General features: G+C 34.2%; 1 protein-coding gene across 1 annotated transcript; it reads left to right on the forward strand.

Annotated features, from left to right (window-relative positions):
- The first annotated feature begins 7,906 nt into the window (after positions 1-7,906).
- Positions 7,907-13,256, forward strand: LOC118277989 (uncharacterized). The gene is made up of 5 exons (XM_050700143.1): positions 7,907-7,992; positions 8,921-9,046; positions 9,325-10,271; positions 11,835-12,024; positions 12,190-13,256. The coding sequence occupies exons 2-5, from the start codon at positions 8,931-8,933 to the stop codon at positions 13,118-13,120; spliced, it is 2,184 nt and encodes a 727-aa protein (XP_050556100.1). The 5' UTR covers positions 7,907-7,992; positions 8,921-8,930; the 3' UTR covers positions 13,121-13,256.
- The last annotated feature ends 1,489 nt before the right edge of the window (positions 13,257-14,745 follow it).

Raw genomic sequence — 14,745 nt, forward strand, 5'->3', positions numbered from 1 at the left:
TGTTTGACGAGACACTCGACTAGTTTTAAAGGTTCATATTTTGCCGTTAAAAATAATAGTCAATAAATTCTTAATGATAATTATGTTTAATTATGGCCGTACTAGTTACTAAAAAATATGTTTATAATGTGTCCTGTAGATTATTCTCGAAAAAGTCTAAAGTCATATTTTTTCGCACAATTCAAACTGTCAAATAGTAACATAAAACCGGTTGATGTGTAAAATATCTCTAACTACTGATTAGAAATGTAATTTAATGAAACCAGTTTGTTTAACAGTAAATTTCAATATATCGTGACATTTCTTTACGTGAATTTGATTATAATTATAGAAGTTAAAAATATCTTAATCATCATTTAAAACAATTTGATGGAATTAATGATTTTAGGTATTTTTTTTATTACTTTACTTAATTAATTGACCAAATATGAATAACTCTCTGCTAGTCCATTTGTTACATCATCATGTTTAAGGATGTTCCCACACAGTCATTAAATATGTTTATAAACATAACTGAACTTGGTTTACAATCAAATATGTAGTTCGAAGAAAGAAATGGCTACTAAAATTTGTAAACATTTTAACACGAGTATGGGAACAGCATTAGATACCAATAAACTAAATCTTTTAACTCGTATAGTTTGGAGATGGAGATATACATAAATAATAATTTCTATATAAAAAAACATTATAGGTACATATTTGTGTATGATCCATTTACCAAAACTAGATTATTTAAACAATGTCCGATTTCCGACTTGCCCCGTACCGTAACGCAGCATTGAACGTAGTTTACAAGTAAGGACAAAGTATAATGATGTGTTCTTCCTACACAAGTACACACTTAAGACTTTCCTCAAGTAAGTTGGTATAAAATCTTCACAATATAAAGATTTTTTTAAATTTTTTTTCTATTTAGCTGTTAGGTTTGCATTTAGTGATCATAGAAGGAAAGAGATACGGTGGCTTTACCCAATGTCCTAGGAGCTGGACATACCCATAGATGCTGCTACGCATCAAGAAGAAGCTGAAACGAAATAAATGGCGACATCTAGTGAAATATTAAAAGGGGTCACGATCCTCAGCAGTGAGGGAATCGACTAAGAAGAGATGCTTTGTAATTGGTGCTTAATAATGCTAATGCGATCTTCATCAGCATTCTATGACTGTCCATTGCCGAGTTGTTGACTTCCTCTACATAAGAGGTTTTCTTTGATAGAATAGCTGCAAGAATGAATATCTTGCATTGTTATAGGTTTCAGGAATCCAGTAACCAGTACCTTTAGGTAAAGTCTTTGTCTATTCATTTTAAAATTTTATTTTTATCTTTCCTTTACCCCATGCCGTGTACCACTTCTATAATACCAAAATAATAACATAACACGTTGTGTAACACTACAATATGACAAATCAGTTTTTTTATCACCATTCAAATCCAACTACAACAAAACATGTCCATATTATTACGCCTGCTCTTGCTAGAAATGGTAGGTAGAGGTGTCTTAACCGTATACGTCTGTTGTGTCAATAGTCCCATTAAATGACGCCATTGTTACTAAAACTTTCAATTTGAAAGAAATTGGTAAATCATTGTTGCCTTAATGGGTTTCTTGTATTTATTTAAGATTAATTTAGAAACTGCCACACTCAGAGTCATTTAATGCTTACTTAAACTATTCTTTATTAACGATTTTGTATGGAAAACAATTGCTAAGGACTGGGTTAAGTAACCATTAAATGACTCTGAGTGCGCGAGAAAGTGATTAAAGCTGTATCGATCGTTGGAATCGATTGGATTGTATTTCGTGTGAATTGTAAATATAAACAATAAATTCGTTGTGTTCCTAAATGCTCTTGTCCTACATCTCGGTGTTTCGCAATCCTTCCGCCCTGAGACACTAAAGGAAGACGAGGATTGCGTTCCCTGTCTACATGTGAGTGTTCCCCAAAACTTTACTGAGGATGGTGGTTGTGTGAATAGCTGCCTGTTTTTGCATGATGTGGATGTTAATGTTGGAGTCTGTTAGTAAGAAATAATATAAGATAATAAATATTTTCTACATAAATTTAACTACATAATTCCTTAAGCTACATTACATATAATCTCCTACTTTACTTCTCCTATTCTGGAATCGTACACAGACAGGACATGACAGGTTTTAGTCATTTTTGATAAAGAAATCCGTGTTGTTAAGTTAGCGACTGTTACAGATAGCCCAATTCACTACAAGTATCTGGCGTGTCATTGACATAAAGCCTAAAATAAATAAATATACGTAGATAAAAATTCATGGACAATGTCAGCAAACACATACAATTGAAATGAGAAACATATTTACTGTTGAACACATGAGAATCTTGCAATTTGCAAATCAAGGGTTCTTTTCCACAAAAGATGTGCTATGCTTCGTTGCTATGGATGCATTGTTATCCACCAATTATACTCATTGGTACACATTGCACATATGAAGTTTACATGCGAATAAACATGGATATATAAATCTCAACGAATAACAGTTGGGCAGAAAGCACGCCTGGTTGGAAAGTCCTCCTTTTCTTAGGGAACTTTACTCACAGTTCCCTAAAACCTCATCTCATGGCGTCTGCGAACTGTTCCTGTATTAGTATGACTTGTAAAATTAACTGTGGTTATAAAAACATAACTGATCATCAAATCTAATTATCTATAATTTATGTAGCACCAATAGGTCTATAAGTATCTATTTAATTTACAACTCATGTATTTGATAAGCCGTTAGGTCGTTGTCAATGCACTGGTAATCTTTAGATCTACAACATAATTATTATCATAACTTGGATGTTGGCTCTTCGCATCTCATTATGTAGTTAGTAGTAGACTTTCAATCATACTTTGGCATTTTATACACAGACCATCTGACATTAAACACAATAAAAGTATGCACTTCTTGCTAACTTTTTATTGGCCAATAAAATTGCAATAATAACAAGCCGCAGGTAATAATGTTTTTGGTCTTAAGCAAAAACAACAATGTTTATTTAAATTGCTATATCTAACATCACGATTGCAAAAAGACGTATAAAACATTTAGGTACTTTACCTCTAAGTTACCTAGACTTTTTGTGAAATTTATATTGGTTCTATTGTATTGATACAGATGCATTTATTATGTCTTATATTAAAAAAAACATGCATATTATACTTAGCTGCAACATGGCTGCAACTAATCCGAACCAGAGATTATCAAGTGTGGGAGAGCCATGCTTCGGTGAGCCGGTTCAACCGGAGTGATACCATAGCCTCACAGAAAACTGACGTGAAACAACCCTTGCGTTGTGTTTCGTTGTGTAAGAGTGGTTACTGGAGGCCTAATTACCCCCTTCCCCATCCTCGATTCCCCAGCAACCCTTAAACTCCATACCACCAAAAGGCTACGCACTTGTAACGCCTCTAGTGTTCATGGGCGGTGGCCATGTTATTCCAGATCATAATCTACCCCATATCCTCGATATCTTCAGCCGTTTTAGCGTGATTGAGCAACAAACATACATACAAGCTCACAAACTTTCCCATCTACCAATGTGGTGTAAATCCGAGTGCGGCAGTGAGATTATAATATTGCAAAACTAGGTTTTTATTGTTAGCTGCTAAACTCGTTATCTGAAAGGCTAGGTTAAACGCGTTACGCGAGAGTGTCCTATATTGTAATGTCTGTAGATAATGTTATAAAATATACAAATATACTTACATCTATATGCAAAAACTGCACCTAAACTAGTTTTTGATGTAACCTTTTCTGAAAGTTGAAAATGAGTTCTGATTACATATTATACAGAACATTGTTTAGGATTGCGAATACTAAAAATAAAAACTTCCTGATTTAAGACCTAGGTCGCGGTATTGCATGTATCAGATTTTAACATAACATTTGCATAAAGGTGAATGATAGAAATAAATTGTGTAAGGATGCATCCATGCAACTACAAATAAATATATTTTTAGAATGAGATGAACAAGTTTTCAAAGTACTCAATGAAAATTTAATGTGGTCTAAAGTGATTAACTGCCATACTCAGAGTCTTGTAATGGTTACAGAACTCAGTCCTCGGCAATGGTTTCCGATACAAAATCGTTACTAAGGAATAGTGTAAGTAATCATTAAATGTCTCTGAGTGCGGCAAAAAGATTCCTTAATTATTCAAATAGTTCCATCATATTCTGAGTACTTTACGTGAATATAATTGTATAATGGTTTCTATCATATTCGCGGAGATCTTCAAAATGTACAAAACCGCAAACGTTTTTTTAAAAAAGGTGCGGCAAAATTTGTAGATATTTATCGTAAACTAGTTTTCTTACAAATTAGATAATTATATTCAGCTGACCTTTGACGTTTAGTAAAAACATTACATTGTTTCCAATGATTTATTTCTTTTTATTCGAGCAAAAAATCATCTCACGGAAATATGGTTTTTTGATTTATGTCTGTTATTTTTGTATGGGACAAGATACCTATTATACTTACTTTTTATAGATACTTATTGGCCTCTTTGCCAGTCCAGTCTAGTCGAGTTTTCGCGTCCGTAGCCCGCCATTATCACCAACGCTGGAATACATCTGTTGACTAAAGGCTCCTTTTAAGAGATACACTATAATCATTCCTTGTGGTAGAATGCTTAAGGATAGAAATTAGGTCACTAAAACTTTAGAGGATGCTGACATGTCCCTAATAAACCCAGGTCTATTTCTCTAGGTTCAGTGTCATTATTAAAATTGTAACTCAAAAATCGAACCTGTGCGCGAAGTTATTATGGAGATGATTCAATAAAAAATGGCATAATGATTTCGTTTTTCTTTTATTAATGGGAACCGAGTTATTTTTATTTTAAAACGTTTGTATTATGCAACTAGTATTTTATGCAAATGTCTGATTTGACATTAATGACTGCGACACAGATATTTGTTATGGAGTAATTTAATGGCAGAAATTAAGTCATAAATAAATAGTTTGTAACAATGCGTAATTTAACAATCAGTTAAATTACTCAATTTTATTTTAATCTTTTTAACTATATTTTTATTTCTCATAAACACCAAAAATGTTACCATAACTTGACTGGAGCAAAATTTTAAGGAAACATTTTACTTTAAAGTTAAAGAGTCTATTAGCGCCATCTGTTTTAACTGAAACGAACTTATAATGTATTTAATACGATCAGTCACCGCTAGATGGCATTACATGTTTCTTGAAGTTATAAGAGTATTTAAAAAGATTTGTGGGCGTTATTTCAAGATGTAAATTACTATAAAAATACATAGTACCCAGTATAGTATCCAGTATTTATTGAATTCTGGCATAAAAAGCTAATTACCTATTTTTGAAACGTAATATAACAGTAAAAACGACATTACACTTTGGTATATTTTTCAATTAAAATTTTTTTAAATTAACCATTATAATATGATTATTATTATGTAGTGCAGTAAAAATATTTTAAATAAACCACAATTTATTTAGTTTTCAGGTTGAAAAAGTTCTAAATCCCATTATCATGAGGCTGTCGGCTGTGCAAGCCGTGCGTTTGCGCATGTCACGATCAAAGACAATAAAACTTGTGATTATAACGGCGCCCAACTGATCTGTTTTAGATGCAAGTCTAAGTGACAACGAGGGTCATGTTGAACACCTACTTAAGGTAATTGAGGAGCAGACATGATCTTTATTGATCTCTCTTTGGTAATCAAAACACGTGTCTTAATTAATTTAAGATTGAATTAGGCTGCGATATTTTTTTTTTCATTAATGATCACGATGTCATGTTGTGGTGGCTCGGAGGCTTAAGACGTCTGCTTCTCATTCATGAGAGTGCAGGTTCGAAATCTACGAACGGCAAGTACCAATGTCACTTTTTTCGATTTATCTGTATATTCTAAGATTATTTAGACACCACCGACGACGAACGGTGAACGAAAATATTGTGAGGAAACCTGGGCTTATAATTTTTAATTTATAAGAAGTTTGAAATCGCCAATCCGCATTGAGCAAGCGTGGTGAAAGAAGAAAAGCTTTTATTCAGTTGAGTTTGTAGTCGGCATGATTGCGTTATTTCTTATGGTTTTTTTTCATCGAATACGAGTAATTGCCTAATTAGCTTTAGCACACTGACTAGCGCTTTACAAAAAATAAGTACGTAAGTACTGAGGATATACGAATTTTGTCATCATCATGGTTTTATTGGAGCATGGTCAACATCACAAGTAAACAGCTACCTCTATACCTATGGAAAGTATGTCATTATGCGGCAGTGGGCGTCGGCCAGAGACACCACACTTATATGTCAATCTTTACAACCTCCGATATGGTCTAGGACGCTAATATGGAACTGCTCATATTTTCAACCGGAACTACTTAGTAGCAATGTGATCTCATGTTTTTCTGCGAAGGGGTAGGTAGATCTGTCGGTATAATGCGTATTCGTCTTTATTATTTTCGCTATGGGTAAATAGCTGATGTAAATTGGACACAATTCTATGAAGTATAGTGTTACTAAGGATTTCGGAATTTGGAAATAGACGATGAATCAAAGGTAGAAAGACTTTTGAACATTTCGCGTAAGATATTGAACACACTTAATTTTTTTTTGAGGTGGGAAAATCTACCCATTACTTCTCCTGCCTAAGGTGGGAGGCGAGAGGGAATGTCAGACTCTTACTGACTAAAAACCAACGTTCATACTTCTGTTCTTCGAAACCCGCTAGATAGTCCGCAGCTCCTGGATACTATTCCTACTGAGCGGTCACACTAACGTGATAAACTAAAGTACTCAATATCTTTTAAATGGACTAAAATAACTTCATCAAAATTTTCACCATTCACTTTCTCCTTATATCAGGATCTTCAATCTTCATACTTGAAGCATCAACAAGGAATTAATCCACGTGACCCGTTTCAATCGTACCAAATTGCTCAAACTGTTCGATCAGTATTGCAATACAGAGCATTCTGTTCGTGATCCATCTCCTCTGAAGTGGTGATTTTGATCCATTCAGTCGAACAACCACTATCTAACAATTTAAGTACTTGTCAGTCACTAGAGTGGTGCCTGCGCGTCCACGCGCCTGTCAACCCGTCAATAGAGTTGGCCAACGATTCTCGTTAGCCGATTATTATCGATACCGGCCCAGTGGGTTTGTGATGAAACTGTCGAGTATCGATTCAAGGTCAATGTGAAGCTTTGTTCTAATTATTATAAGTCGTGTTAGTGTTGTGAAATTGATTTAAGTAGATCCTGGTTCTGATTTAGTTGTGGTCAGTTGGATCGGGTGCAAGAGGGATAAATAGGACAGTTTTGATATCTGCAGAGCTTTACTTTTAAAGCTTCAAGATCCAATGCTTATGATTGCATCTGTATTTTGATTTTTCCATTATTTTTTAGTATATTTTTCCTGGTAGATGTTGCTGAAACATGTGTCCTATTTAGCAGAAAGTTGTATTAAATTATTAAATGCCAAATTATATGGGTTGTTTAGCTCTAGGCAAAGCTAAATATAGTCCTAAATACTCTTTAGACTCTAAGAAGTTGTAATCCTCTAAGGCTTAAGATGATTAAAACTTGATTCATGAATCTATAAGCGAAACTGCGACAAGTACAATACTTATATTGTACTTGTCACATTTGTTTATATTTTTTTTGTAACAAAGCTTAGGCTAGTTTAAGCGTACCTAAACAAAAACAAATCGCTTTGTTACAAAAGAAAATCCACTTTCCCTTTTCATAAAAGAACATATTATAGTATGACGTACAATAATGTCATAACAGTATTATTCAACTATGTCCATTTTGAACAAGGATACGCCATTTTGGCTCGGTCGCATCATTGATCCTTATTAGCCATGCGTTATGGACTACTTTCCTTCTGGTGGGTAAGAGAAATTCTCCAAATATTCGCATTTTGTCTTCGAAGCTTTGAGAGGCTACACTGTTATGTGAGTGGCATAAGGATATAAGAAAGTGAGTGTCTTATTTTTTTTTCGTACGTAATATAAAATTTTGTTGTTTTTAAAAACAGTGGTTAATAGTGAAGTGTTCCGTTTGAAAAATTGTTCTTTTTATTAAGATTTTTGATCGTGTATAATTAGAATTTATAATTTATTTACTGTACCTTTTAATTATTAACTTACCTCGGTAGTAATTAATAGTCAGTGGTCGTAAGCAGGTCTGTTAATAATTTGCGTGTTTCTAGCCTCAAGCCGACTCATTGACTTAGTTTTACGTTGTTTTGAAAAGATATTGGACTGCCTCGTTGGTCGAGTGATCACAAGTGCGACTGCCGGACAAGGGGACTGGCAAAGTATTACTGGGTTATTTTCGGTTTTTCAAAAATTTCTCAGTAGTAGCACGGAGTCTGGAATTGTGCTCAGTATATGGCAATAGGCTCACCCCCTATTACATGGGACAATACAAAGAGTGAAAAGTGTACATTTTATAGCGGCATACGTAATATACACCTCTGCCTACCCCTTCAGGGATAAAAGGCGTTTTGTTGCGTTGGAAAAAATTGAATGTTATGCTTAAAAACTATGAAAGTGTTTCTGCTGAGGATAACGAACTCATCTTCTTATTAAGTTTTTAGATCTATTTATACAGATAGATCTGATATTTGGTACATACTCTTAATCTTGATGACAATACTTAAAAAGAGCGTTTAGCATAAAAACATTTGTATGTTTGTACTTGTTTTACTAACATTTTCTATTGAAATCCAAAGCTCTTCTAAAAGTAAACTAGTCGAACGCCTGTCAGAAATAACATAGCAAGTCATCAAATAATAAATTTGCATTAAATATTTCCGCTAAATTAACTTTTAATTATTTTTATAATAATTACTAATGTACATAAATAAATTATGAATAACTTAACACTTATTTTTCACTTTCAGATTAGAAAATATGAAAATTAACGTACTAAGCAGTATTATTTTTATTTTATTGGCGAACGACTCACGCGCAGATGAGCAGACGAAACAAAACAGTTTAATTACCACTTACGATCCCGGGGCGTCTTCGTAAGTATTTTTATTTGTATTTTAGTGTTAAATTGAACAATCACACATTTTTATTGTACTACATTTGTTAAGTATTTATTTTACATTTACATAAAGTAATTATGATTTTTTATAATAACTCGAAACTAGTAGAGCTTTTCTCCATTAATTTACGTGAGCAAACCGTGAAGTTTAGTTAATTTTATTATGAACTATGGAAGCATTTCCATGTTTGTTAATCTAAAAATAAAAATAAAAAACACGTTCATCGTCTTAATTTATGTCTTGTCTTGTTACAGAGCTGTTGGTCCTAATTATGGACAAATTAGCCGAAATGATAAACCACCGGACCGGCCTATTAAATTTCAAGACAATGTTAAACAAGAAAAACAAATTGATATATCGTTAGATAATGAAGAAGATTTCAATAATAATAATCGCATTTCTAATAACGAAAGAGATGATAGTGAAAACGCAGGTAAAAAGATCAAATTTGAGGAACATGATGATATTAACGATGATATTGATGATGATGATCAAGAAGATGATTATACTCCAAAGGGCAGAGGTAAAATAGTATTTGAAGATGGCAAAACTGAAGATGATTTTCCATACGCTGATGATTCTGAAACAGAAGAAGAAACAGTTGGTAAACCGATTAGATTCGAAGATCAAGGACCTAACATCAATACTAAAAACCAAGAAATTGTCACTGAACGAGTAGTTTTCATAGATGATAATAACCAAAAGCAAGAACCAGTTCGAAATAGAATTAGAAAACCCAGAAAACTTCGTTTTCAAAGTAAACAACCCAATCAAGGTTTAACTGGTACAAATCCTTATCCTGGTTCAGGCTACCCAGGGTATCCAGGAGTAGGATATCCCGGTTCTGGCTACCCAGTCCCAGGTGACCCAAATTCAGGATATCCAGGTTACCCCATACCTGCTTACCCAACACCGGGCTATCCTTATCCTGGGTACCCAACTCCTTATCCAGGTGCAAGTAATCCTGATTCTAGATATCCTATTCCACAATATTCTAATCCTGGGTCACCAATAGGGCCGTCACAAAATGGACAACTAGGATTCCCAAATCCTACTCCAGATAATCCTTACTACCAGGGTTATCCAGTTCCTGGGTATGCTCCAGGTTATCCAGGCTATCTTAGCTCACAACACGCTGGCCACAGACCAGGATATGGATATCTTGGAGTTAACCAGCCGGGGTATCAAAATGGAATTGGAAGTAAGTTCAAAATTATTTCACATAATTTATCAGATTAACGCATAAGACCTAACCTAACCTTACATTTGCCAAGGTCCAATACGCGGTGGGTTAAATATGTATTTGTACAAACATTTTGTTCTTTAGAGTCTGTTTCTCCATAAACAACGGGTTTCGGGTTATGCCTGAGATAATCAACTAATTAACTTAACGTGTATAGTGGTTAAGTTCCCTTCAAAACGTTATGTTCATTTAGATTATTTGGCACTGCACTTTTGTTTCTGGTTATTAGTTTGAAAAGTGATGTAGTTTTGACTTTGGAAGTCAAAACTGGCATTCTTTTCACCCTAAACATATATTGGCTTCTTGCTAACAAATAAACACATACTCATGAGTCACTATTTATCGTTAATCCACCCAATAATTCACAAAGATTTTAGTAAAGCGTTTGTACCATAACAATGCGTCCATTAGCTCACGATAGTGTCAGCATGAGGTCGCGGTCAACAGGCAGACTTGGTAGAAACAATACAAAGGTGAGAGGTCCGAGCGACCCGGTGACTAAGTCACCCAGCCTGCACAGATGTCGCCACTTGATAAAGTAGATCGTGTTATTGGGAATCTGATTGCAATTATTGACAAGGCGGTAATATAATTTTTTTAAGTTTTAAAAAGTGGTAAAGTTAGTTTGGCAAGAGTTCGATCAATAAGAATTGTGTGAAACAATAATTCGGGAGGAATTTATTATCGTCGTACCTATCCTTCGATAATTTCATATCACAGCATCTATATATCGATTAAACTTTCGATTCCCGTACAATGCTATGTGTTATCCACAAATTGTTGTTCCGGGTCTAAGTGTGACGTGTTTGAATTAATAGATAATATCAATATGCTCAAGTCAATTTATTCAAAAGAGTCAAATAGATATGTTTAACCTTGATCTACAAATCCAAGTTCATTACATAACCATAATCCATCATCAGTGTCCAGTCTGCAGCCATCGAACAATACAAGTCAAGCTTAGTCTGAAGCTACAGCACATTGATTGGTTTTTTGTGGCACGTAAACAAAAGATCGATCATTGCGAAGTTCAATAACAAGGGTTCAAGGACGATGATGATCGCGTACAAATAATACACGCCATTATTCTGTGGTCCAGTTGATGGGCTAAATTAAATTGGAGGCATTGTTACGCCTACACCAACAATTAAATTTAAATGACCAGTTGAAAACATGGAAAAAATTGCTGGTTCAAAACATTTTGGTTGCGAATTTGCGTTGTCTTTAAAAGCTTTTGTGTTTAAGGTATTCATTATAAAAATCTGCTTGTATGGTTATGCTACGATTGTGGTGGTAAATGAGACACCATTGTAAATGTGTATAAGATTTAAAATAAATTAAGTCCTAACAGACATATCTACTACGACTCAAGAGTTTCGATTTTACTAAATTGTTAGAGTAAAAAAAAATCTCTTAAACCAAAGTACCATCTTTACTTTCTTTTAAATTAGTTCTGGTGTGAAAACCAATACAGTATTTGCGATTAGCAACCAATTCATAATCTTTTTCGTTTTTTGAAAGGGCCGTCTCGTCGTCCGAAGTCGTTGACCCAGCGTGCAGTGTCAGCAGTAGCCGAAGCCTTGACCTCGATAGCACTGTATGATGACCAGCAGTGCGTGCCCAAGATACTCTGTGAAGTGGCTGGAGGCAGCAAGGCGGTGTCATCACCAACACTCCTCAAGGCGACTGAGAGTTTGCAGCCTTTGTTAACGTAAGTATACAAATAATTTATACCATTAAGACCACGTCATGTTAAAGTTCTGTTAATGAAAATTGCAAAACTACTCTGGTCAAAACTAACTGCTCCGTTTTAAATAACATCACACGAAAAATAAATAACGCCAGGTATTCTAAACTGCTAATTGTCATATTCCAGGTTGCTTGCTGCATATAATGGATTAAGTTCATCTCCACTCTTCTTATTTGGACGTGCTGCTGTAACAGGAATGGCTGCTAACGGCGATCCATCAGTTTGCCGCCGCACCTATCCACAATGTCCAAATGATCCAGAAAAACTTGTCCACTACCTCAACAACCACAATGGAGGCTTCTTCAGATTCTTCGGGCAACCAGAACAGTCCCAGCAACCACAGAATTTGGAACAGTTCTATAATTACCTATCTGGCCAGTATGGTTTACACCAACAACCTCAACAACAGCAAAATTACGGGCTTCTAAGACCTTATGGTCAAGGTTATGGATACCTTAATCAAAGCCCTTACATTAATCCCCAAAACTATGCTCAAAATTACTATCAACAAAATAGATACAGGAATGGAAATGAAGAAACTGCGGAAAGTGAAATACAGGAGCGAATACAAAATAAACCAGTAATAAATAACTTAGAAGATGAGAATGACTATGGTATTAACGCTTATCAAGATAATGGTTCCAAATGGTCTTTCCCTGAAGATGGTTATACAAGAAAGGGTTATAAAAGAGACCAGTTCAGGATACACAAAGAAGTCGAAAGACCTACAAGAGGAAATAAAATACTAAAATTCCCTGACGACAGATCAGATTATTATAAAAGAGAAATATTCAGAATAAAACAATTTCCACGAACAGAAAACCAAGTTTATTACCCTGGACATTATTATAATTATCAATTGTATCCCAACTACCAAACTACTACGCCGGTTAATTTAGAAGAATATGTGTTTGATCATAAACATAATTTCTATGTGAAAAGACCTAAAGCTGTGAAGGTTGAAGATGTTAATGTTGTGTATGTGGTGAGAGGGAACGGGGATCCTAATCATCCAGAAGTTGTCAGGATAAGACCTGGCCAGAGTATTACAAAATGACCATAAAATAATTATGGTTAAGTATTGATTAATGTTGATAAACAAATGTTTAATGTTTTCGTTAATAACAGTGACCTGTGTTTGTATCATTTGGATAGAATAAGAATTAATTTAATTACAATAATTTATTGTTTTTGGTGTTTGTTTTAATTTATTGTTCTTTATGTTTATATAAGTTATATATCTTTAGTAATAAATCAGTTTGAAGCTGGTTTACTTAAATTTTATAAAATAATATATCTATATCCTCTGTAGTAGAGCTTTACTCATTATATTAGCGTGAGTAAACCGTTGTTTTTAGTTAACTTTGATTTTTATTACAATTTATTTACAGTATTCTAGCTTTAATAATGTTTTGATCATACAATCCTTTTTGTATCAGTTTGTCATCACTACTTTCTCTATGAAAACACAAATCTTTCAATACGGTCTGTAGACAAACAAAACCAGAGTGATTCAACCAGGGATCTGTACCAACAATTTGGCCAGCACCTCCCCAATGCATACAGTGTAACATGACAATACCAGACAATATACTGCAATTAAAGTATCGGCCTTAACTTTATTTTTACACTTCAGATCGTTCACCTTATTACATGCTAAGATACCATTTATATCACACGATACGATTTTATTATCTGATTGTTTTATTTTAAATGGTATTGCGTGACAAATAACTATTACTTGTCTATTGTTTATGTTTTTTGGATTTATGTTAGTGTCGGCCATTGTGTCAATCAAGGATTTGATGAGTTTGTCGAATTTTCTGGAAGATTGATTGAATCATTGTTTCATTGGTAATTTGAAGGTTATGGTGACGCTGCCAAGACCGCAAGATCTAGTGCTTTTGCTTTGTAGACTAATAAGGTCTAAGACAATGTTTACTAGTTTATAATTTAGTTTTTAGTCGAAACTAGTTTTTCCTATTTTCCAATAATATAGAGACGATCTGATTAAGGTCGCAGAGAGCCGCTTGAAGCGGGTCGCTTCCAATTGGGCTATGTGAAAGGTATTCCAACCAGCCTATCTGGAAGCCTATGGTCAGCAGTGGACGTCTTGTGGCTGATATTTTGATAATGATATTTCGATATACCTAATTATTAGAAGTTTCTTATACGCTAGGATATATTTCATACTTCATGGTTTAACTGAAAACTAAGAGATTATTTAGAATCTAATGATTATTTAAGCGTACCTACCTACTAAAAAGGATTTAGCCAAACCAACATTGTAATGAGCAGTTACTCAGCCCAGCTGATCGGAATGTAATTATACAGAGGAGCTTATGTGGTCACAAGGAAGTAGTAAATGAATGCGCAATTAACGGATACGGGCAAGGTCGCGCCATTAAACTAGTCTAATGCCTATATTACTGCATAGCACAAACCGCACATCAAGATACTGCATTCTGACAATATTTTTAATGGAATTTCAATCTTAATTATTTTGTTATAAAGTTGAAAGTATAATAAACGCTTTTGACAGAAATGGATAGCTTCATGTGATCGTGTCTATATTTTAATTGTTGTTGTGTAATTTGTAGTAAGTAGAATAGAACCATCTGATAATTTGTATTTTCCTTTAATGGTAATAAAGTAAATTGATGTGAAAATATGATGAGTATG

Source organism: Spodoptera frugiperda, chromosome 18 (assembly GCF_023101765.2).
Source record: "Spodoptera frugiperda isolate SF20-4 chromosome 18, AGI-APGP_CSIRO_Sfru_2.0, whole genome shotgun sequence".
In the NCBI taxonomy this organism is placed as follows: Eukaryota; Metazoa; Arthropoda; class Insecta; order Lepidoptera; family Noctuidae; genus Spodoptera; species Spodoptera frugiperda.